Source organism: Dicentrarchus labrax, unplaced genomic scaffold, assembly GCF_905237075.1.
Source record: "Dicentrarchus labrax unplaced genomic scaffold, dlabrax2021, whole genome shotgun sequence".
NCBI lineage: Eukaryota > Metazoa > Chordata > Actinopteri > Moronidae > Dicentrarchus > Dicentrarchus labrax.
Genome location: NW_026136742.1, coordinates 103,423 through 127,020, shown reverse-complemented (window position 1 = coordinate 127,020; position 23,598 = coordinate 103,423). Strand labels below are relative to the sequence as shown.

The window sequence follows — 23,598 nt, the reverse complement described above, 5'->3', positions numbered from 1 at the left end:
CACAGTGATGCCCGTAACTACTTCACTGGCTCCTAAATTCCATGGTAATTCCAACAGGAATGCAAATGTGTCAAGAAACTGTCAATAAAACCTTACATGGTATTAAAGATTAAAATGTCACGGTACAATTTTAAGACTCGTCACTTGAGTCCTCTGAAGAAAACGAACCTATTTTCCATCTTTTCACCTCCGTCCTGCTCACTCGTTTCTTTTCATCGCTCTCTGATGTACTGTCACTTTTGTGAGGCTGCCCTCCTATTGGCTGAGAGAGAAAAGTGTTAAATCCTGGGAGAGAACCAGCCGCATGTTGTCTGCTGTTGGCCAGGAGGTAGTGGAGGAGGTTGTGGATAGACTTTCTGTCAGGGATTGGTGCTGCTGGAGCTGGCTGTGGTTTCTTTGGAGGCGAAGCTACGTCTGGCTTTTTGGTTGTGGTCACCACCTGCTGGGAAATTAATTAGAGATAAACTTTCTTAACAATGTTACAAAGTCCTAAACAGTGTTATGATATTGAATTACATGGCCAAGAGGCTGCATGTATATGTAAAACAGAAGGGGGCCAAGGACAGAGCCTTGAGGGACACCACAGTTCAACTGAGCTGTCTAAGAAGGCAACTTAGGCAAGTGTGGCACCTTTAATCGATCCCTTGAGGATATCACGTTCTATTTTTGAGATTGTTGTGGGAAAATCTTAAAGTTGGGAAAATGCTCAATGTGATGGCAACTTTTCTAAAAAACTTAAAGATTTTAAGCTCTTTAGCTATTTCTCTGTGAAGATGCTTTAATGTAACAAACTAACATGTAAAAACTACATATTATACGACAATCTCCTATTGTACAGAAAACCGCTCATGATGTAATTACCTTCCTGGTGATGGGTATGGTTGTTGTTGTTGTTGTTATTGTTGTTGTTGTTGTGGTTTCAGGTGGTGGGTCAGTGAAAATCCTGCAGGTGTCCACAGCAGAACCATCAACCTCTGCAAGATCAAAATCCGGCAGAAAGGGGAACGACTGAGCTGATGGAGAGATGTTAGAGGTCGTTAATTAAATTTTTTGACTAAGTAAGACATTTAACAGGTTTAACAGTGCAACATAATTATTTTGCATTTGTTTTTACAGTTGACATGTGGATCCCAACCATGGGGTCGTTAAAGTTTCACAGGATGTTGCGAGGACTTCTTGATTTTAAGGGGTGTAAGAAAACGTTTAAATTATGCTCAGCATTTTATTAATTTCTGTTTTAAAAAAACAAAATGAAATTAATGTTTTTAAAGTTCAGATTATCATTATAGACTTCACTGACTGATAAACAACCACACAGCTAATAGTACGACGATAAAAATACACAGAATCTGCCAAAAACAAGTCAGTTAAGTCTGTATGATTGTTAAAAAAAGACAGAGAATTGAATAAAAACATCAGGAAAGGGCACCCGGTTAGCTCACTTGGTAGAGCTGGCAACCATGGACTGAGTGCTGCAGCGGCCCAGGGTTTGAATCCGACCTGTGGCCCTTTGTTGCGTGTCGTCCCCTCTCTCTACCCTCCTTTCCTGTCTATCTCCAGCTGTCACTGTCCATTAAAGGCAACAAAAGGCCAAAAACATCAGGAAAACTAATCCCTAATCAAAATTAACAGCAAATAATCTTCAAAATCCAAATCGCTGGTTTTACACAAACTTTGAAATTAAATATCCATAAAATAAGTCAGTTTACTCAATTCTCACCACTGATAGAGACTATGCAATTAAAGGAACAGAACAATAATTCATATATTTATTGATCATAAATCCATAATAAGACCACATTTGATTTTTAAAAAACGTATCTAGATAAGTTTAGCTCTTCCACAGCGAACCGTCTGCACCTGTAAGGTCAACAGGTGCTTTATGTGCGTGTCTGGTGTACATTAAGGCGTCTGTGTTGCTATCTGATCTGTCTGTCCTTGCTGTTGCATATTTCATGATGACAGCTTTAAGGTGTGTTTTTTCTTTTTGTCTTTTGTCGGCAGTAAAGCTGCCGTGAAGACTGAATCTGATAAGAAATAATCACCATTTATGGCAACTACATTTGTTTTTATCTTTAACTTTGAAATACAAAAACAAGCGTATTCGTACTCACCGTGAGTGAAGTCAATGCTCTGAAATCTGAGGAGGAAGAGGAGGAAAAATACTATCAGCCTGCAGGACATGACTATAAATGAAGAGAAACAGCTAATTAATAAAAAAATATTTGGGGAAATTTGAGAAGATTGAGGGAAGAAGAAAGTGAAAATGGAAAGTAGGAATAAGAAAAATGAGCGTTGAAAGGACAGACTGCAGGCTGACTGAAGAAGAGCTGAGATGAGGAAGGTTGATGGAGGGTAAAAATAAGGGAGGTGAAGAGGAGGAGGGAGGAGAAATGAAGGGAAAAGTTGGATAATGTCTAGACTATAAAGTTTTGTCTGAGCAGATCTGACACGGTTTATGGTTCTGAGTTGCAACAGAGTTAATCCTCGCTGCTTTTTTTAAAAACTTTATTTATTCAAGGAAGGTTTACGGAAACGCCCGGCTTTACAGTAACACATGTTCAATACTGTCTTCACTTATTTACGGTTTTCCTTTCCTGTAAATTACTTTACAAGTTTGTCATAATTAGGAATTTTTGAAACATCATCATGGTTTCAGACAGAGGTAGATTAAAGCAATCCGAACCAGAATTACAAATATCCTGATTTTATCTATTCTATCTTTATCTATTAACTCTATCAGTTGTTTTTTTTTTTAATGCGATAGGGTTAGGGTTAGGTTCTCTTAAATGTGCACTTGATGTCCACATACATGATATTGTGCTTAAAGACAAACGATCTATACAGAAGACTTGGAATTTTTTCTCATATTGCAATATATAACGAGTTAGTTCGTAATAATTAGGGAAATGTAAGATCTGATTACAATAACACTGTTTGGCTGCAGTTATGTGTGATTTAAACATACATTTCTGTACTTAAATTTACAAGAAGGCTAACTGATAAGTTTGGGAAAACGTAGCGCTTTCACCAGTAATGTTGACAAGGTTGATGAAGTTTAGTTGAAGTTACCTGTAATGCCCCAAAAATAGAGTTAGCTAATGAAGTAATTATGGTTGGAAGCTTGTGTAGACTATAGGTAAGCTTTAGCCAAACATGCAGTCGTTTTCAGTATATTGAGCAGATAAACACATTGTTTAATACATTACTTACACGTTTGCTTGTGTTTCTGGTTTTGGAAACACAAAGAAATACCAAACTAAAATATTCTGAGCATTGCTATAACAGCGTCAACATGTGAACAAAAAATTTGTTCCAAATTATTCACATCGAGTAGCTGTTTCATAATGTAAAATGGGAAGATTTAAAAAAAAAATAACACAATAAATGAGTTTTCAAAGCCATTAGCATTTTGCTTACCAACCGAATAATGTCGGTTATCATTTGATTGGCTGTTGCTGTCGGAGGTTCAGCAAATTATAATTTATCAGTAAAACCAACAAAGCTGCACAACATCAAACTAACTTCTTGTTTACTTTGAAATTTGTTGAGCTACCAAATTATTTTACCAGATGTCTTTCCAAAGTGATGTCAATGTTTTTACTGTAGCGTTTACTGAATGAACAGAAGTCAGTCAAATGTTTTCCTTTCTGTTTTGAGTTGAGATAAAGTAAACGCACCCTGATGTCAGTTGTTATTGAGACACAAAGAGACTTCACTTCTTCCACCTGGAGTTTCCCTGACAGTTTCTTTTTTAAAACCCTTTTAGCGTTACACTAAACCTCACAACAGTTTGAGTAATTGTTTCCATTGGAGATCAGTGGAGCATTAAACCTCTAATCTTAATTTGATCTACTGTATATGATGATGCACCATGAGGTTACGGCTCGTCTGGGATCCAGTCTGGAATTCAGTTACCTTTATGTTTGAAGGGAGGTCAAAGTACAACAAACCTTGTTGTCTGTTACTTTTGCCTTCATGCAACGATTGATGACAGATTTGTGTGAAATGCTCCATCGTTTTGTTGATTTTGTAGAGATAAACCTGTTTTAATTAATTATCTCAGCTGTTGAGTTGATGCCCAGTTTATGGAAACAGTTACTCACTCAGATTTCCCCTGATACACACCTACAAACACAACCCTCCAGCCATTACTAGCATTACTCAACTGGAACTGGAGATTTCCAAACATCATGCAGGGACTGTTATAACCACGGTTGCCATGGAAGCGGGTGTCTGCTTACATACACACACCTACTTTACAGTCAACCGTAGCGCTGTAATCTCGTGTGTGTGTGTGTTCATGATCCTCTCCCATTATCTTGTCATATCCAAACAAAAGGCACATTGTTCTTTTAGCTAGCAGCTCTATTGCATTGGATGACAACCACTTTGGTCCAGACTGAAATATCTCAACATATGCTGGATGGATGACGTGCATCCCGATGCTGTACATCGCTGTGTAAAAGCGCTTTGAGTGGTCGGAAGACTAGAAAGGTGCTATACAAGTACAGGTCCGTTTACCATCTAGGCAGCCATCATATTGCGGAGGTCAGATCTACTCGTTAACAATATAGTTTAAGATTAAGACAAACAAAATCAAGTCTGAAATTTGGTTTGTTATAAATGTGAGAAACTGAACATGGTCTTGGTTTCATGCAGGAATTAATTCATTTACTGGGGGCGAAACTAATCAGCTCTACATCATATTTCATGAAAATATGATTAAATTAAACTCGTAGAATTTAAAGTTACTTATTAAGTTACAGACAATTTTGTAGTTAAGTCTGTATCTCATATCGCAATATGCCGACTGCGCAGACGTATAGTGGTGAATCCTGGAAACCTGGACAACTATCTATGTTTTCCCCAAATTATGAACAGATTTTTAGGCATTTTATAATTTCAACTGGCTTGAACAATAAATTATATATCTGCTGTAAATTGGGAGCATGCCCCCAGACCCCCATAGGTTTGGGCTAAGCCCCAAATGTTTACATGTCTGGCTCCGCCCCTGGACTAAACACCTGTTCCACTGCTAACGTTCCCATCAGCACCACCAGCTGTACTTTGAGTTTAACTCTAATTAACAAATGTAAGCATGCTAACAAACTAAACTAAGAGAGTAAACATGGTAAACATTATACCTGCTGCACAGCTGTTGACTCTTCTCCACATCTGTTCAGAACCTTTTGGACCTAGTTTAGCCGATAGCTAAAAACAATGTCAGTTAAATTTTATCGGAAGGCAAATGTAGTCAGTCAGTTATATTTATAAAGTCCAACATAACGTATCACAAATTTGGCTCAAGAGACTTTACAATCTGTACAACAGTATAGTAGTACTCAAAAAAAAAACACGACTCGAGTTTAAATTAAAGCTGCATTAACTGGTTCTGATCACCAGGGCTCGTCAGTGAGCTTGTTTCTGATTAAAAAAAATAAAAGAACTGACATTCAGAAAGCAAATTAATTTCATTTTATTTTACAAAGAATCAGAAATATAAAAATTGTTTGTGTGAAAAAAAACTTGCTTCTTTGGCTCTGAACATTAAAGTGCAAAAATCACATCACAGTTTATTATTAGTTTAAGGTCGAGTGTTCAGCATTTGGAGGTGTAGTTGCAGATTACACCGCCCTCACGTCACCCTCCCCTTACAGGCGTGTAGGAGAAACTACAGTGGTGATTATGAATGTTACACACTAGACCTTTAAGACACTGAAGTGCTTTGGTGTTAGTGTGGAGTGCTTAAAAAATTAATAACTTTGCAATAACCATAAACAACAAAATATTTTATTTTACAAACAGTTATCAGTGTTAGAGGATCTGTTTCATATTTTATCACAAGAATCAAAATGTAAAAATAAACAAACTAACCTAGTTGGGATTAAACAACATTATAAATCCTGAGCTTTGATAATCTGCTTCATAGATTATATGACAATGACGGTGGTGATGAGGATGAAGGTGATGAAGGTCTAGGTGAACTTCCTGATGAAGCGCAGTTTGAGGTAAGCGATGGTGAGGAAGCAGAAGGTCATGACGCTCAGAGCTACGTGGTTCTGCCAGAAGCCCCAGGTGGAGTAATCGACCCCCTGCTCCTCCAGAAACTCCTCCCCCGTACAACTGGAAACAATGCAAAGGTTCCTCAGTAACTATCACAAATAAAACAGATATAATTTATACTTTTAATTAAGTAACTAATCAACAAGCTCACTATTAAACTTAAAAGTAAGTAACCAACACATTAACTAGCAGGTTCATGTAACTAACCACTTAACGTGAAAAATGACAACTTTAAGTAGGTCAGTTACTAACTAACTAACTAATTACTAGGCTCACTAACTTGTTCATCTTTTATCTAAACAATTAACCAACCATCTGATTAACAAACTAACAAACTAAGTTACTAACTTCCTGACTGTTAAGTTAAAATTATAAGTAACTAACAAGCTAACTTGCTAATATTTTAACTAGCAAACAAACAACTAATTAAATAATAATAATAATATGATGTAACTAGTTCACAAACTCAACTCTGATTATCAATCAACTGTTTATTACTTTTAAAATTTGATTTATTGATGAACAATAACAGGAGACTTCTGGGATGTAGTGTGCGATGTTGTCCAGCAGGTGACAAACTGAAGCACCTGTTTCTTTCTTATTAACCAGTTATAACAACTATAAATATATAAATATATAAATGTGTGTATTTGGTTGTGAGTGTTTCTTACGCAAGTCCAGGTGGGATAATGCTGCTGTTTAACCCCTGACAGAAGTTCAGCCCAGAGAACTCGTTAACCTGCAGAGCCTGGAGAGACAGAAAGATCATCACCATCAAACCATCGACATTAACTTCAACAACACTTATTTTAATTTACAGAAGTCTATTATATGTTTTTATTTAATCCTACTTTGTGTCCTGAGATTGAAAATAAAAATGTGTTTATTTTATTTTACATTGACCAACACAATTTATTTTTCTAAATCTTAAAAATCTTCTAACTTAATTTACTGCATTATTGATATTGATTATTGATGGAGTCGTATGATACTTGAAACAGCAACTAGTGTTGTGTTGATTCTGGTGCCACCCTGTGGACAAAAGTGGTAGTGTTTCCACAGCAGACGTTAAGAATAACTACATACAATCAGCTGGTGGTCTTTTTTGTTTATGTAGGTCACATAGAGGCATCAGTGTTTATTTATGTTTGTTTAGCAGGGACAGCTAAAAGCTTTAGTCCCTGGGCAGAGGTCACCTGGTTACAAAGATAAAAGAACTGTAGTAAATCAAAACCTCACACTTAATAAAACAACATATGAAAAAGAAAACAAAAAACTAAACCCAAGAATAACAGTCATCACAAACAAACAATAGCAAAGCAAAATACTGAACGGAGAACTGACCCTGATTTTATTTTAATTTTTAGTATCTTTTACTTCCTAAATGTTTTTCTTGTTTTAAATGGATGATTGTATAACTTTGTGAAGCTTTGTACTGTTGGTTTTAAAAGTACTCTATAAATAAATATTATTATTATTATTATTATTATTATTACTATTATTAAATTCCCACTAGGAAGAGCTTTTAACTGGTTATTAAACAGGATTAAATTGAACTAAATGGTTAAATAACCATTTCTATTTTATTCTAACTTTTTTAGAATCTAAATCAACTACTGTACAGTAAACAACCCCTAAAGGCAAAGGATTATGGGTAAAAGTGTATATTAGTGTATGTAAACTGAATGAAAACAGATAAAATTCAGTGTCTTATTTTGAGTATTTTAAATTGAACACCACAGAGGAACAGAAACAGGAACATAATAAACTACAGGAACTGAATGTGTGTGTGTGTGTGTGTGTGTGTGTGTGTGTACGTACAGCGAGGCCATATCGTGGTATACTCAAGTATTTCAACCAAGCGAGCCAGCTGACGATAGAGGGAAGATTCACGAGTAAACCAGCAAAGATCTGCAGAAAAATAGAGAAATAAACGTTTACAGGTAAAATCAGTAGTCAGGAAGTAAGTGGTGGTGACATGTGTTTGTGCTGCTGTGTGCGTGTGTGTGTGTGTGTGTGTGTGTGTGTGTGTGCGTGTGCGTCACCATCATGAAGACGCAGGCGATGGTCATGAAGATGTTGGCGATGGCCACCACCGTCTGGTCAGCAGAGATGGCCAGAGCCATGGAGGTGGCCGTGTAGGCGACCAGAGTCACGGAGAACATGAAGAGGAAGAAGGCCTCAGCCGTCGGCTTCAGACCTGCGCACGGACACACACACACACACACACACACACACACACACACACACACACACACACTCTACAGTTAGAGGAAGTAAAGAAACACTAAAAGAACATAAAAACAACTAAAACTAACAAAAACAAAAGAAAACAGAAAGTTGCTTTTCTGTTTTAAAGCAGTAGTTTTTTATTGTGTCACTAACTATAAGTTCAGACACTGATAAAGCTCAATATGTTACCTGAATAATTATTATTATTTTTTTATTATTCTTTAAAAATCACTTGAGAATGAACTAAAACTGAAATTGAAACATAAACTTGGTCTTTAAATGTAGTAAATACTTAATTAGGGCTGCAACCAACAATTATTTCATTATCAATGATTCTGCAAATTTTTCGATGTTTTGAAAAATTTCTCACATTTTAGGATCTGAAACTGGAGAAATTTTGGTATTTTTCGAAGATACATATAACATAGCGTGTGTCTCCTACCCACCGATCATGAAGTACGCCACGCAGCTGAAGACGATGGCGGGAATGGTCCGCAGCGTGATGATGTCAGACAGGATCTTAGACAGGAAGTACACAGACACCCGGTAGTAACCGCTGATATACTCGTGACTGATGAGAGACAGAAAAACACAACAAACATTTAATTAATACAGAAATATTCATCAAACTACACTCTGAGAGGTCAGTTCATATGTGTTGTGTTGTATTATGTTGAAATAATCTAATAAATATAAAAATAAAATCAGTCAAATGTGTGTTTGTTTACTCACATTGTGGGGACTCAGTTCCCATCTGGGGACAAAATTCAGGTCCCCACAAGGTTTAAATTTTTATTTAAATATATAATTTGTTTCTAACTTTCCAAGATCGATAAAAATAATCAATTATCAATTGTATTTCTACCTGCTTTCTTAATTTGTTTAACTTTTATTAAACACAATCGTTATAAATCAATTGAATTGTATTTTTAAATTTACACTATTACATTTTTACTCTCATTATCGTCTTAGCTGCACTTCGAACTGAACTAACCTGTATTAAAGGGTGTAAATAAAGTTTGATTGATTGATTGATTGGCTGTGTATTAAATGCAGAGTCTGTGGTGGATATGGTTATAACTTACTTTAGACTGAAAACAGGAAACTAATACATAACTTCCCCAAAACCATAAATTGTTCTTTTATATGTTTATTTTTTCATGTTTCTGTTTATACAAGTTAAATAAATAAGATAAATTGTGTTAAGAAATCAGTTTTAGAGGCGTATTTTCAAGCTTTGAACAGAACTAAGCTAGCTGTTTCCCTCTGTTTCCAGTCTTTACGCTGAGCTAAGTTAATCACATCTCAACTACACCGCAAAAATATGAGCCATGTTGATCTTTTCACGCTCATTCCTTTAGACTGAAAATAAAAAATTAACCTTGTGGGGGTAAAGTGAGTAAAATGTTATTGGTTCAGATGTCCTCACAAGTTTGTATATGTGTGTCAAACCCACATGAAGAGTTTCCTCTCTGAGATGAAGAGTTCAGCAGACGACAGCGAGCTGAAACACTGATTCACGACGATGAAGAAGAGCGCACCAAACCTGAAAGCAACACAACACAATCAATACACAGACTGATACATAAAGTATGCAACCTGAGAATATTGTAACATTATTATTTTTATATTTATATTTTATTATATCACTGCTGCTGATATAAATACTACAACAGATGCTGTTAACTTTAAATAAGCCAAAATAAAATACCTGTTCTGCATTCCACTTTGATCCTCCTTGACGTCAAAGAAAATGGCTCCAACAACCAGAGCGAGGAACAAGGTCACCGCTACCTAAACACAATAAAAACAATAATACAATTTACACATTTTAGGAAGCATGCCAATTCGCTATATTCAAATTGTACAAAAGTTATTTTATTTGTCACAGTCAGAAGACAATTTTGGGACATTTTCTGGTTTCAGTAACACATTTATTTGATTTTTGTACATTATTTGTACCAAACACTCGTTCAACACACTCAACTTTACAAACTCCAGATTTTAAAACCTTGTTTTATAAACTGCTACAATCATTACACATCCCTGCCTTGAAAGACTGATATAAGTCATTATGAACGTTTTAAGATGGAGACTGAAGCCGGCTCGATGTTCCTACCTGAGCGATGGAGGTCTGAGGGTTTAACATGAGGTTGCGAAACGTCCTCTTGAGAACCCATCTGAACTGTGTCAGGAAGCTGGTGTTGTAGGTGATGGTTCTAGAGGGAGTGGTGGTGGTCGTCGGCTTACCCTGAATTATGCTTTCTATTATGAGAGAGGTGAAAAAGGTTATTTTTAATTCATATAAACTGAAACTTTACAGCAAGATGCTTCTGGATGTATATATCAGTGTTTCTCAAACAGAGGTACGAGTACCTCTAGGAGCACTTTGGATCACTGCACGGGGTATGTGAAAAAATATTTCATACATAACTCCTAAAATAATAATTAAAACTTACTAATGGTGTCTCTTTATATTGGCTTTTTTTTTCTCCACCAAAAATATTTCGAAGTGTGTATATAGAAATTGTTTGTGCTGTGTGTTTGTTTTGTTTACTTTGAATGATAATGCATTTTCTACATTTTTATTATTTTTTATTTTTTAATCTCACTAAACTTCAGTCACAGTTTCGAAAAGTTGTTTTCAAATTATTACAAGAACAAAATAATATCATCGGCAAATAAAATGCATGAATATTTCTAATCATTCTGTTGGAAACACACAAACATCAACCAGAAGACCAAACATTTGCAGTTTTTCTCAAAAAGGACTGAAGGTCAGTTTGATGAAGCGGATTTTGGAGTTTAGACACTCAAATACAGATAATGAGATCGACCCTGCAACGTTTTTGTTACCTACCAAGCTCTGCTTTGGTCTGTTTGTAGTAGCTGCAGTTTCTGTATTCTTCTACGAGTTTGTCCTCGATCCCCCGTCTGGATAATGACACTGAGTCTGAATCTAGATCTGGATCTGGAGGGAAGAGAGGGACGTTCAGAATCGTTCCGTTTCAAATCGACATGGTTCCTGTTGGATTAAAATCTGACCCAAACATTCACACCTTTGCTGTCCAAGCTGTTGAGGGCGACGGCGGTTGAGTCTCCGTTAATGATGTCTAGGAAGAAGTCAGCAGGGTTGTTGTGGGGCTCACAGGTGTATCCTGTGAAAATTTTATTTCACACTGATTGACAAACATCAACTTTGCATCAGGTTGTGTTATATTGGATTAAAGTAAATGTTATGTTCCTACCAATGTCTGAGAAATACTCCAGAGCTTTCGGTGCCGGACCATGGTAAACCTGATCATTTTAGTTATAGTTAGTTTAGTTCTATATTAATAAAGTCCATACACAACATTAAATATAACACCAGCAGATAAAAAAGTTTACAAAAGAAAGAACAACAGTAGAGTTACGGAAAAGACAGAAAGACAGCAAGAATAAGAAAAGAAAGCACAACAAAAACATTTTACTGACCAAAAATAGTGAAGTGCAACAAAAAAGAAGTGTGACTATAAAGAATAATAGAGCAACAAAAAAGGGCAACAAAAGAGAGAGGGAGAAAAAAGGCACAAAAAAGAGAAACAAATAAGAAACAGGAACATCAAAACAAAAAGAAATCAACAATAAGAAAGAAAGAACAAAAACAAAACAGATAGACAAGAGTTATAAAAGGAGGAAAGAAATCGTGACAAAAATTAAAAAAACATTTAAAGACAAAGAAGAAACAGCTACAAAAAACAGAAAAAAATTAGAAATAAAGGAAAAGACTGAACAAAAGGTAGAAAGTAAAGAAATAAAGATGAAATAAAGGAAAGATGTAAACATTAAACAGGTGGTGATGAGCGACCTGTTTGCCGTTGACCAGCAGCGTGAGGCTGTCAAACAGGCGGTAGATGGAGTATCGAGGCTGGTGGATGGACAGAATGATGGTGCGACCGTTGTTTGCCATCCTGAAGAAACAAAAAACAAACGTGGATTTAACTTAAAGGCGACAGTTTGAACAGAAACATCTGGACTCTTAGAACTTCCTGCATCAATAACTAAAGTTTAAACAACATTAAATCTCTTCGTGTCTGAGTCGATGTTAGATTAATCCATCAAATACAGCAACAGCAGCCGAGGCTCATGGGTATTGTTGTATTTAGAGAAAAAAAACATTATTTCTCAGTAACCAAGTTTAACCCTCGTAGGCAATTTAAAGCAATTCAGAGTGCTTTATGTAGGCAAAGAAAGCAACATTAACTAACTAATATAACTATAATAACATACATAATACCAATTAAGATTATTCATTAAATTATTTGGAATGAAATGAGAATTTAAAATAGTTAAATTAAAATACAAAAAGAGTAGACCAGAATAATGTGAAAAAAAAAAAAAGAAACTTATATTAATGTAACAAAAAAAATGAAAATAAATAAGATTGTGTACATTTCTGTCACATTAACAATTTAAAGAAAATATTAATGCTATAACACTTTCTGGGTTACTCAACTAAAATGTTAAACTGTATGTTTTTAGTAACGTAGAGTTGCCACAAGATGGCAGCAGCTACATTTGAAGAACCTTGTGTGTGTGTGTGTGTGTGTGTGTGTGTGTGTGTGTGTGTGTGTACCTCTTGAGCAGCAGCAGCACTGAGTTGGCGGTGCTGGCGTCGAGGCCCGTGGTGGGTTCGTCCAGGAAGAGGACGGACGGGTCGATGATCAGCTCCATGCCGATGTTCGTCCTCTTCCTCTCACCGCCGGAGATCCCACGAATCAGCTGAGTGCCCACCTGAACACACACACACAGATTTCTTTCTCCTTACTCTCTCTTTCCCCCTCTTTCTTGTCACTCCCTCTTTTCTTTGCTGTGTTGCTTTTTCATCCCTCCCTCTGTCTTCCTCCCTTCCTCCTCACCTTGGAGTCGGCCACCCGGCCCAGTCCCAGCTCCTGGATCAGCTTGTTGACTTTCTGGTCTTTCTCCTCCTGAGTGACGGACGTCGGCAGACGCAGCGCCGCAGAGAAGCTGAAGTTCTCTCTGACCGTCAGAGTTCCCATCACCACGTCGTCCTGCAGAAGAGAAACCGTCGTTTAAACACTAAAACACCAAAACAGCTGCAAACTTAAACAAACAAAACAAAACAAAAACAAATTAACAATAACATTTTAAAAAAGACAAAAAAATGTAAATAACGTAAAAAACACAACATTTTAATAACTTAAAAAACAAAAAACAGACTTAGAATAATGTAAAAAAAAGGCAAAAAAAACTTTAAATAATGTAAAACATTAAAAACACAAAATCAAACATAGAATAACGTTTAAAAAAAGCAAAACATTAAAATAATGTTAAAAAAAACTTAAAAACAAACTTAAAATGGCGTAAAAAACACAAAAACAAAATTTGAATAATTAAAAAAATAAAAACAAACTTAGAAAAACATTTTTAAAAAAGCACAAAAACAAAAAAACAGCAGAAACCATCATTAACCAGCTGCTGTTGAGGTATTTCTAACAGTTTAACGTGAATGAAACTTGGCGTAAGAAGCCGCTCTTATTGTTACGTTCACTTCCTTCCTGGAGAAATCAAAGCCCTTCTTATTGGCTCCTGTCGCGGAGTCGTTGGCGTCTAAGCTCTGACTTCCTGTCTGTCTCACCCGTCTGTCTCACCCACCTGCACCACGTATCCAGACAGACACTTGAAGTTCGCGGGCTGAGGAGCTCCATCGATCAGAACCTCCCCCGACAGGCCCGCTGGGTCCTTCCTGGCAGCCAGAACATCCAAGAACCTGAGCGACAAACACCCCTAATGATCATTAACACTGATAATTAATCAACTTTATGTATTTGTCAGACACTCTGGACAGCAGGAAGTGTTTAAAGTGTCTCTACAAAAACACTCACGATGACTTTCCGCTTCCTGTCGCTCCCATGATGGCGTTCAGACCCGGCTTCATGATCCCACTGAGAGCGAGAAAGGGGATAGTTTTTATTATGTTTATGTATAAAACTGAAACCAACACACAAAAACCAGATAGTAAATATTAGATGAAGATATTAGTAACTAAACATGACGCTGCACTTTCAGTTCTGTGTCTGCGTGACTGTTGGTGAACTTTATGATCTCATGTGTCTCGTTTCTGAGGAACTGAAAGAGGTTTTTCCCAAACTGACGGTTCAGCTGTGTCGCAATAGTTCATTCATCTTTTGTGTTTTTGCTGACTCGAGGTTGGCAGTTCCTCCCTGTTCCACATCTAGCTTTACTCAGCAAATTCACCAGCAACCATGACACTGCAGTTTCACTTTGCCTCATTTAATGTTGGTGGTTTTACTGTTCTCATGTTTACACTGTAAAACCTGACGGATATCTTAATAAAGTGTTTGTTGATTTAATTCCAATTTGTTCCATTGACTCATTTTCTTATATACACAGTCAAGCCCGAAATTATTCATAACTTATTAACTTACATTATTCATATATCACATCAACTCAACAGGTGAAAAACAGCAGCTCTCTGCAGTTGGTTTGTGGACAGTCATGGCTAAGACAAAAGAGCTCACTGAGGACCTGCGGCTGCGCATTGCGGCTGCTCACAAGTCAGGAAAGGGCTATAAGGCCATATCTAAATGTCACTTCTCCAGATAAGGCACACAAAAGCCCGCTTGGCCTTTGCAAATGCTCATCTGGACAAAGAAGAAGACTTCTGGTCTTCTGTTTTATGGTCAGATGAAACAAAAATTGAAGAACACCATCTCCACTGTCAAACATGGTGGTGGGAACTTAATGCTTTGGGGGTGTTTTTCAGCCAATGGACCAGCGAACCTAATCACAGTAAACGGCACCATGAAAAAAGAGCAATACATCAAGATTCTCAACAACAACATCAGGCAGTCTGCAGAGCAACTTGGCCTTGGGCACCAGTGGACATTTCAGCACGACGACGACCCAAAACACACAGCGAAAGTGGTGAAGAAATGATTAGCGGACAAAAACAACATTTTGCAGTGGCCCAGCCAGAGTCCTGACTTGAATCTAAAGAGGGCTTATCAGGATGATGGCAAGGAGACCCTCCAACCTGAAAGAGTTGGAGCTCATCGCTAAAGATGAATGAGCAAAAATACCAGTGGAGACATGCAAAAGCTGGTCAGCAATTATAGGAAGCATTTGATTGCTGTAATAGTCAATAAAGGCATTTCTATTGATTATTGAGAAGGGTATGAATAATTTTGGACATGACTTTTTGTTCAAATGTAAATAAAAGCTGAAACATATTTTTTCCACAATGATGCCTCTTGTACATCGTCTTATTATCTTCTGGGAGACGCCTGTGTCATTTCCAATCAAGAAAAAACTTGCTGGTTGAATAAAACTTGAAGTCAAAATTTGCCAGGGGTATGAATAATTTCGGGCTTGACTGTATGTGTGTGTATATATGTATATATATATATATATATCATGTTCTATATAATTACAAAAATGCTATAATTCTCAGGTAAAATCATCATATGAACAAGTTTGCATCCATTTTTAGTGTTTAAAGTGTAAAGATTTGACACAGAAAACCAGCAAACTATTGCTAATAACTAATTATAGCAGTAAATATTAGATTATCCACTTTGATTAATTTTAATTGTTTTTATTGTACGTCTGCTGTTTTAACAGCTAATGTAAGTGGTAACATTTGTATGGAAAAAGATACATTTAAGTTACCTATCCAGATAAATTCTGTTAACAATGTAATATTTTAAAGTTTGTTAAGTTACCTGAACAAATTTAGTTACCATTACTCAAATAAAGTATTTTGACCTAAACTGTTTAAGGCAGTCGACAGTGTATATATTTTACACTCTTTAGGAAAAGAGACACTTTTTTAAGTGTTTAATTTCTGATGCAGGACTTCCCCTCTCAGATCATTAGTCAGCAAGTCTCATAAAACATGACTGTAGTGTATTTTCACCACTGAAACCATGATGCAGCAGTTTTGTGTTTGCTTGCTATTTGTACAAACCACTTCCTTCCTTCCTTTTACTCATTTCATGTTTAATTCCTAATTCTGAGGAACTCAGTCTTGATGCTGAGAGATGTTACTCAGAGGAAGATAAGTTCACCCTCCTCCTCATATTTAACCTACATTATCCAAAACTAATGTTTAATTTCCTGCCTCCTCGTGATAACAGGCTGATGTAAAGCTGAGACACTAAGTAACAGCTTCAGATATACTTAAAATATACAGTTATATAATAAATAAACCTTTAAAAAGCTACTAAAAGCTGAGTTAAAAGATAAAAACTGAGTCCAGAGAAGCTGCAGTGTTTCGTTTCTCAAATCTAAAACTTAAATTCTTCTATTTACAATTATAAATTAAGCTAAAAATAGAATTTGAATAAACTGTAGGTTGAAAAAAACAGCTGTCAGGACTAACTAACTAACTAACGCAGTAAACGCTCCGAACAAGCTGCTCAGACTGAACCAACCTTCGACTTTGAGTGAGGCTGGTGAATGATTACACACACTGAACAATAAAATACCACAGATACCACCCTCTATAAACCCTACACACACTCTGCACTTTGACTGACTGTATTTTTCATAACATACACACATAATCAAAGACTTTGCTCATTTTCATAACAGAAGCATTATCAAATACTTTTAAAAAGGTCTCCAAGAGTGAGTAAGATTAGACTATATGACCTCTTGGTGAGCTCTGATATGGAGGAAATGTCGAGTTCACGTCTTTCATGAATAATCTGAAGTTTTTAGATTTGTAAGATATGGACAAACATTAAAACGATTAATTCATCATTTTCATGAATTCCAGGTTTTCCAAGACATCCCAGCAGTAGTCCGACTTTCATGGAAACTAGAGCGGCTAAAAACCTGTCGGACCACTGGTGCCAAATGTCATTCAACTCTATCTCGATTCACTAAATATTAAATTATATTGATGAGATATTTCAATCTGGACCAAAGCTTTACCTGATTTCTTCAGGTCAACATGTTTCTGTGAATGTAACACCCTGAACTTTCTCAGTAAGAGCGGTTGAAAGGTCTGGAGGCAGCTCAGCATCCTGCCGCTGCGACTGTTTGTTGGTTTAAGCTCAGTCATTGTTTGTGAGGGAAAGTGGGAACCTGAGTTTCTAGACAAAGCAAACTTCCTTCCTTTGCATTCAAACGTGTGTGTGTGTGTGTGTGTGTGTGTGTGTGTGTGTGTTTGATCCAGGAGCGCCTTGATGGTGTCACGTTTGCCTCCCAGGTTTGAGTCCCGTCGGCACGTAGACAAACAAACACACAATAACTGCACATGTGGCCTCAAACCTTCCGTCCTCGCAGGGCTGAAACACGATTTGGGGACGTAGAGAATTTAAATAAAAGGAACAGATTTTGCAAATAAGTCAATAAATTTAATGGAATCAGCCGTGCAGGGTTCCAACTCTTACTTAAAAGGTCATTTTCCAGCCTTTTTCCTGTTTTCTTGACAATATGGAACAACACTTCCTCACAACCGGTCGTATAATTTACAGATACACCGACCAGTTTACATTCTTCCCAGTTTTATTTATCCTTTTTTGCGTTCACAGGATACTCCATGTTAGCTCATTTCCTGATTTCATTTTAATCAATTTCCAGGTGTTTCCATGAAAACAAGTCTCTAAATATCCAGGTTTTCCAGGACATATGGTTTTGCTTGTGGTGCAGAGTAAATCCAACCTGAAATCCAACTACCTTATTGAATCTCATATTTCTGACATCTGGAGTCGTTCAGACTCTTTATTCTTCTGTTTTAGTCATTAATGTTGTGACCGTCCACTTCCTATGTTATAAGCTTCATTATTAGACGGTAGGTCAGCTCAGTTTACGTGAATTATTGAGGTTAAAATAGCCTCCTGCTCCACACCGTCAAACCAAACTCCATTCAAAAAGCAGCTGTTTTAAGGAAGGTCTATATTTTTTCCAGTGCTTGTGGTCATTCTGAGGAAGAGTGACGTATGCCTTACTGTCTTACTATCTATGTTAGTCTGGCCGAGGTCCACCGGAACAGCTGTCAGCTAACACTGCTAACTTCGGGTGCTTGGTGGTCGTAGTTTTAGACTCACTTGAGGTCGACGAGGATGTCTTTGGTCGTACCCTTCTTCCGACACAGACAGCTTCCTCCCTGTGTCACCTTGTAGTGGATGTTGTGAAAGCTGACGGTGGCGCCTCGTCGCTGTTGGCCCGAACCTGCTGACTGAAAAACTGTTTATTCACCTTTTTAAAAAAACCTGAGTTACACGAACATATATTAGCATAAGTAGCGTCAAGAAGCATGAAGAAAGGAAGCAGCGAAGGAAGGTACCTGGTGTTTTGAGGCTCCATTCAGCCCGAGCTCCATTGTCCCTCGACTCTCCGACATCCTCTACCTCGCTCCTCCTGAAACACTGAAGATTTTACTGTAATTAACACCTAAATGCATAAATATTACGTTCATAATTTCCCTACAAATAAAGTTTGATCCCCCATAAAGTGAAAGAAACTGAGTTTTTTAGTAGACGTTTAAGAGGCTCAGCCCAGAAGGGTTTGTATTGTTATGTAGGCTATTATCTCTATAACCTACAACTAATACTTAACTATTACTTAATAATGGTCTTAAATTAACCGTAATTAACTTACTAGCAAGTCAACAGTGAGTATTGACTATAATAATCTAGCTAGCAAATCATGTTTCTTTTAAAACAAAACAAATTAGTACATCGCAAAAATAGTTTGGAGGGTTGTATAATCGCTTTTATTATTAGATAACTACATTATTTTGAGGGTCTTTGTTAGAAAAACACAAACACATCCAGTCTGTGCTAGCTGGTCCTAGATGCTATATCAGAGTTTAAGCTAACGTATTTTTTTTTAGATTTGTGGAAGTTTACTTTTCAGCAACTTGTTGTGGTTCGAGACAGCGTTGGAGAGTTGTTTATCGCCTTCCCAAAACCAAAAAACCACAAGATCAAAGCTGTGACAAATGGATCCAACGACATGTTTGTTTGTTTAAAATATAACCTGCTAACGTTAGCATACCCAACAAGAAAACATGGTTTACGAAGCCGAGTAGTTTAATATTAATATCGGAGTTTAAAGGTAACGTTAGCAGCTCTTTACTAGATTTGCGGACGTTTACTTCAGCCAAACTTGTTGTCCACGTTGAGATAGCATTCCCAACAACAAAATCGGCCGTTAAGGTTCGGGGAAGATTGTGGGCTGTAAGCAACATTGTTAGATGACAAAATATAAACAGCACAAGAAGTCAGAGATTTTGCTGACCCAACAATAACAATGAGTCCTAAAACGAGGAAATGAGTTAGCATTTTTGCACTTCCAGTTCCTTCTCCTCGAAGCCAATGAGTTTTTGGTGAAAACTTATCTAGTCATTAATCCGCCTTTACAGCCTCCTTGTGTTTGTACTCGTGCTCCTGCAAACTATTCTAACTCAAACTTTATAACATGAATATTTAATTACAGGTTGGAAGTTTATTGGCGTTGACGCTGAAGTCATGCAACCGTCCGGTGAAGTTAGCTGTTTATATCTGCTGTTTGCATTTACGCTTCAAAAACCATCGTTTGTGTTGTGAAAACTTTGATACTTATTAAGATATCTGTCAGTTGAATCTAGTAAATGAACAGTAAATATCTGTGAAAAATGTTATCAGTAAAAAGAAGCTTGTATAATTCTGTAAGTTTGAATTGAAACGTTGAATAAATGTTGTTTATCAGTGTATAAGCGTTGGTAAACTGTCAAAATACAGTTTTTATCACTGAAAACATCAACAATTACTGTAATTTCACAGATAATGACTTTTATTACAGTTCTAGAACTTTAAAAATTCTGATTCAAATAAGAAAAATCAAATAATAACAGCACTCTTCAATTTAAGCCTGATTATTCGTATTATAGCAGTGTTTGCCTGTATTTATAGCTCATTGCATTGGTTTTACAGTGAAAATATTCATTTAAACATTAAAAAGCCAAAAAATTGAGGTTTTATATAAAATTTATGGTTTTACGAGTCAGTTATTTTCTGTTATTTTGGCAGAATATTAACTTTATATATATATATATATTTCTATCTATATATATATTTCTATTTTATGTTTTAAGATTGTTTTTTCAATGGAAATGTTAATCTGTAAAATTTAACCAGCAGCTACAGAGGTCAGATAAAGGCAGTGGAGTAAAAAATACAAAGCACCACGAACTGGAAAAGCTTACGTAAAGTAAAAAAATACCTCAAACTGTACCACAGTAAATATACTTAGTGGTGACACCTGGCCTTTGACCACCTCATGAATCTCTCTGACTAACACAGAAGCAGCTAAACTTAAGTTTTATCAACTTATTTCAAGTTCAACAAACAAAAGCAAGAGTGCAGACTTCACATTTACCTTCATACAAGGATTCAAATGAGGACAAGAGCACATTTTAGAGTTCATCGCTCACCTGCTGAAGCCAGAAAATCCCTGTGAGTTACGGCTGCTGACGGACATCCAAACCACAGACTGACTGGAGAGATCGATCAGTGTGTGTGTGTGTGTGTGTGAAGAGCAGTGTGTTCAGAGTGTGTTTTAAAGCCCTGTTTTATGACTGAAGGCTATGATAAGAGAAGTAGGGAGAAGGGCAGGAAGAGAGTGTGTCACTCTTACTCCCAGAGGAGTGGGAAATACAGAAGTACAGATGTTAGAAGAACCTCCCCTTTAAGGAGTTATGAAACAGACTGAATGGAATACTGAAGCCTCTATATGACCTCAACAGTGAGAACATATATAGTTATTATTAACGTCGAATTCAGTCGGATTCCCCTTGACATCAATGAAACCAGGCGGTGGAAACACAGAGGGGCGCCAGAATCAACACTAAATTAAAGTTATTTGTAGGAGTCTGGCGGCAAACCTTCGTGGCTGCAAATGAAGCCAAAACAGAGGTTACAAAACAAACCTGTAGTTCCTCTAACGGCCACTAGAGGCTGGCTCCAGCAGTGAGTCAACCTTCATAAGGACCCATATTCAAACGTCCAACTTTACAGCAGATATAAACATTTTTATAACCTGTTTTGGTCTCTATAGCTAATTTACTTGTTCATGACACCTGTTTAAATTATGTTAAGGATTAAAGTTATGCATAATTAAGGCTGTTTAGTGACAGGTTGGGTGAGGTCACAGAGACTACGTCCAGTTTTTAATTATGGTAAGGGCTTTAAGTGAAAGTAGTGATACCACAAAGTAATTCATGCCTTCAGTTTCACTTAAAGGTCCAGTGTGTAACATTCAGGAGGATTTATTGGCAATATAATATTCATAGGTATGTTGTTATTAGTGAATAATCACCAGAAAATAAGAATTATTGTGTTTTTGTTACCTTATAATAAGATGTTTTACAGTATACATATCACAATACAGGGATTACGATTCAATATATTGTGATAAACTGCGATTTAATAAAAAAAAATCTTAATATTAGTATCATTAGTATAGTCACTGTAACATCAGAGCCCTCAGTTAGCGACACTGTTATCCAGCGGTTGAAGGTCTAACCACAAAAATCTATACAATATCACAAAATAAAATAACGTCATACAACATTTTTTGATGTTTTCTTACACCTCTAGAAGGATACTCACTCTGGATCAGCTGCTACCAACCAGCAGCTCTCTGTTCTGGAGTCTTCTGGGTCCTTCTCTTCCGGAGCACTCAAACTAATTGAACATAATTAACTCACAAAACAGCTGCAGTGTGGTTACTAAAGTCTAAAACACTACAACAACAAATACAACAACGTCAGAGTCAGACGGTCGATATGGCCACAAAACTCTTAATTAGGCCGGAAACAGGTGAGGTATGATTGCTTACACCTGGAAGTTCCACTCAGGTAGGAATAAAGACGACCTGTGCTCGGGTCCTTTTAGCCACAGAGAACAATTAAAGAATATATGTGATTATATTTAGTATTTATTATTATTATTTATCGTGTGCAAACACGAACAACACTACAGTGAAGAAATACTCTGTTACAAGTAAAAGTCCTGCATTCAAAACTTTTATTTCGTGTTGATTGTGGCGCTCCCCTGTGGACAAAAGTGGTAGTGTTTCTACCAGCTGACTTATTGGTGTTGAACTTCAGTCTGTTTAATGCAGTGGTTCCCAAACTGGGGGTCAGGACCCTCACTGGGGGACGCCAAAGCATCACACTGGGTCATGAGGTCTTCTTGATTTTAAATGGTGTAAGAAACCTTTAAAAGTAAACACAGTCTCAGCATTTCTACAAATAAACAATACATAACAATAGCTGTGAACTAAATTAAATTATTATTTTGACAATTTATATTATTATTTAAGAACTTGAAAGACCTTAACATAAGTTATATTATATATATAGTCTCATCCTGCATGAGAAATAACCAAAGAGCTGATGAGAACAATGAGAAGAAAACACTGAATCTGTCAATTAAGTCTGTATGATTTAAAAAATACATAATACAGACAGAGAATTGTATAAAAAGTTTGTAAAAATATCAGAAAAGTCATCTCTGATCAATATTCACAGGAAATAATCAGCTCAAATTCATCTAATTCACAAATTGTGACCAATATTTGTGTTAACTGTACAGTTTTTATCAGTTGTTGTGTCCTGTCAACGTTCTGCATTGAATATAATATGAAATATCTATGAAACATTTCAGTCAGTTGATAGAAAAGGTTGTGACCTGCTGATTCAATGGAAAATATCTCCATCTGCTGGTGACTAATAATAACTACAACAGCACTGATCAACACGTCTTCTGTTTAAAACAACAAACTTTATGTATATAATATAATGACACACACTCTGTTTTCATGTCTCTTTACACAAATGTGTGTTTGTTCAACCTTGTTGTTGTTGTTGTTGTTGTGTGTACACACACACACACACACACACACACACACACACACACACACAACAGTTAATGACTGGTTTGGTGAAGGTCAGCACACACGCAGTCGGTCACAAGTTCTTGTATCAGTGTGTATTTTGTGTCACTGACATACTTTATGTGTTAATGTGTGCGTGTGTGTCAGTGTGTTGCACCTTCAGCGTCACCTTGTGGTCACATGAAGGAATTCGAGGAATTTTCAGCGTCTATATTTACCCAGCCACACCTGAACGCCTCGTCACACAGACGCAGGGAGGGAGGGCGGTTCCTCTTATGCTATTGGACGTCTGAGAGGAAAATCAGCTGTCAATCAAACAGCAGTAACTTTCCACAGGGTGAACTCTGTGAGCTCAAGTGTAGTTAAAGAAAACAACAGTTATTCTCT

At 36.7% G+C, this 23,598-nt stretch overlaps 1 protein-coding gene across 1 annotated transcript; it reads right to left on the bottom strand.

The window, feature by feature from the left end:
• Positions 1–5,550: 5,550 nt before the first annotated feature.
• Positions 5,551–20,932, bottom strand: LOC127359608 (broad substrate specificity ATP-binding cassette transporter ABCG2-like). Its single transcript, XM_051393560.1, has 19 exons — positions 20,747–20,932; positions 18,617–18,698; positions 18,378–18,508; positions 14,184–14,243; positions 13,954–14,068; positions 13,197–13,349; positions 12,914–13,071; positions 12,146–12,248; positions 11,547–11,595; positions 11,358–11,456; positions 11,159–11,269; positions 10,418–10,563; positions 10,010–10,092; positions 9,755–9,844; positions 8,745–8,869; positions 8,112–8,266; positions 7,888–7,977; positions 6,738–6,814; positions 5,551–6,126 (listed from the first exon to the last, which is right to left on the bottom strand). Exons 2-19 carry the CDS (start codon positions 18,671–18,673, stop codon positions 5,979–5,981), a joined length of 1,950 nt encoding a protein of 649 aa, XP_051249520.1. The 5' UTR covers positions 18,674–18,698; positions 20,747–20,932; the 3' UTR covers positions 5,551–5,978.
• Between the last annotated feature and the right edge of the window lie 2,666 nt (positions 20,933–23,598).

Coding starts and splice junctions, on each gene's coding strand:
- LOC127359608 (XM_051393560.1), bottom strand. CDS start 18,673: ATGTCGGAGAGTCGAGGGACAATGGAGCTCGGGCTGAATGGAGCCTCA. Junction 13,072..13,196: donor GCCGGGTGGCCGACTCCAAG/GTGAGGAGGAAG, acceptor GTGTGTGTTCAG/GTGGGCACTCAGCTGATTCG. Junction 6,815..7,887: donor TACCACGATATGGCCTCGCT/GTACGTACACAC, acceptor CTGTCTCTCCAG/GCTCTGCAGGTTAACGAGTT.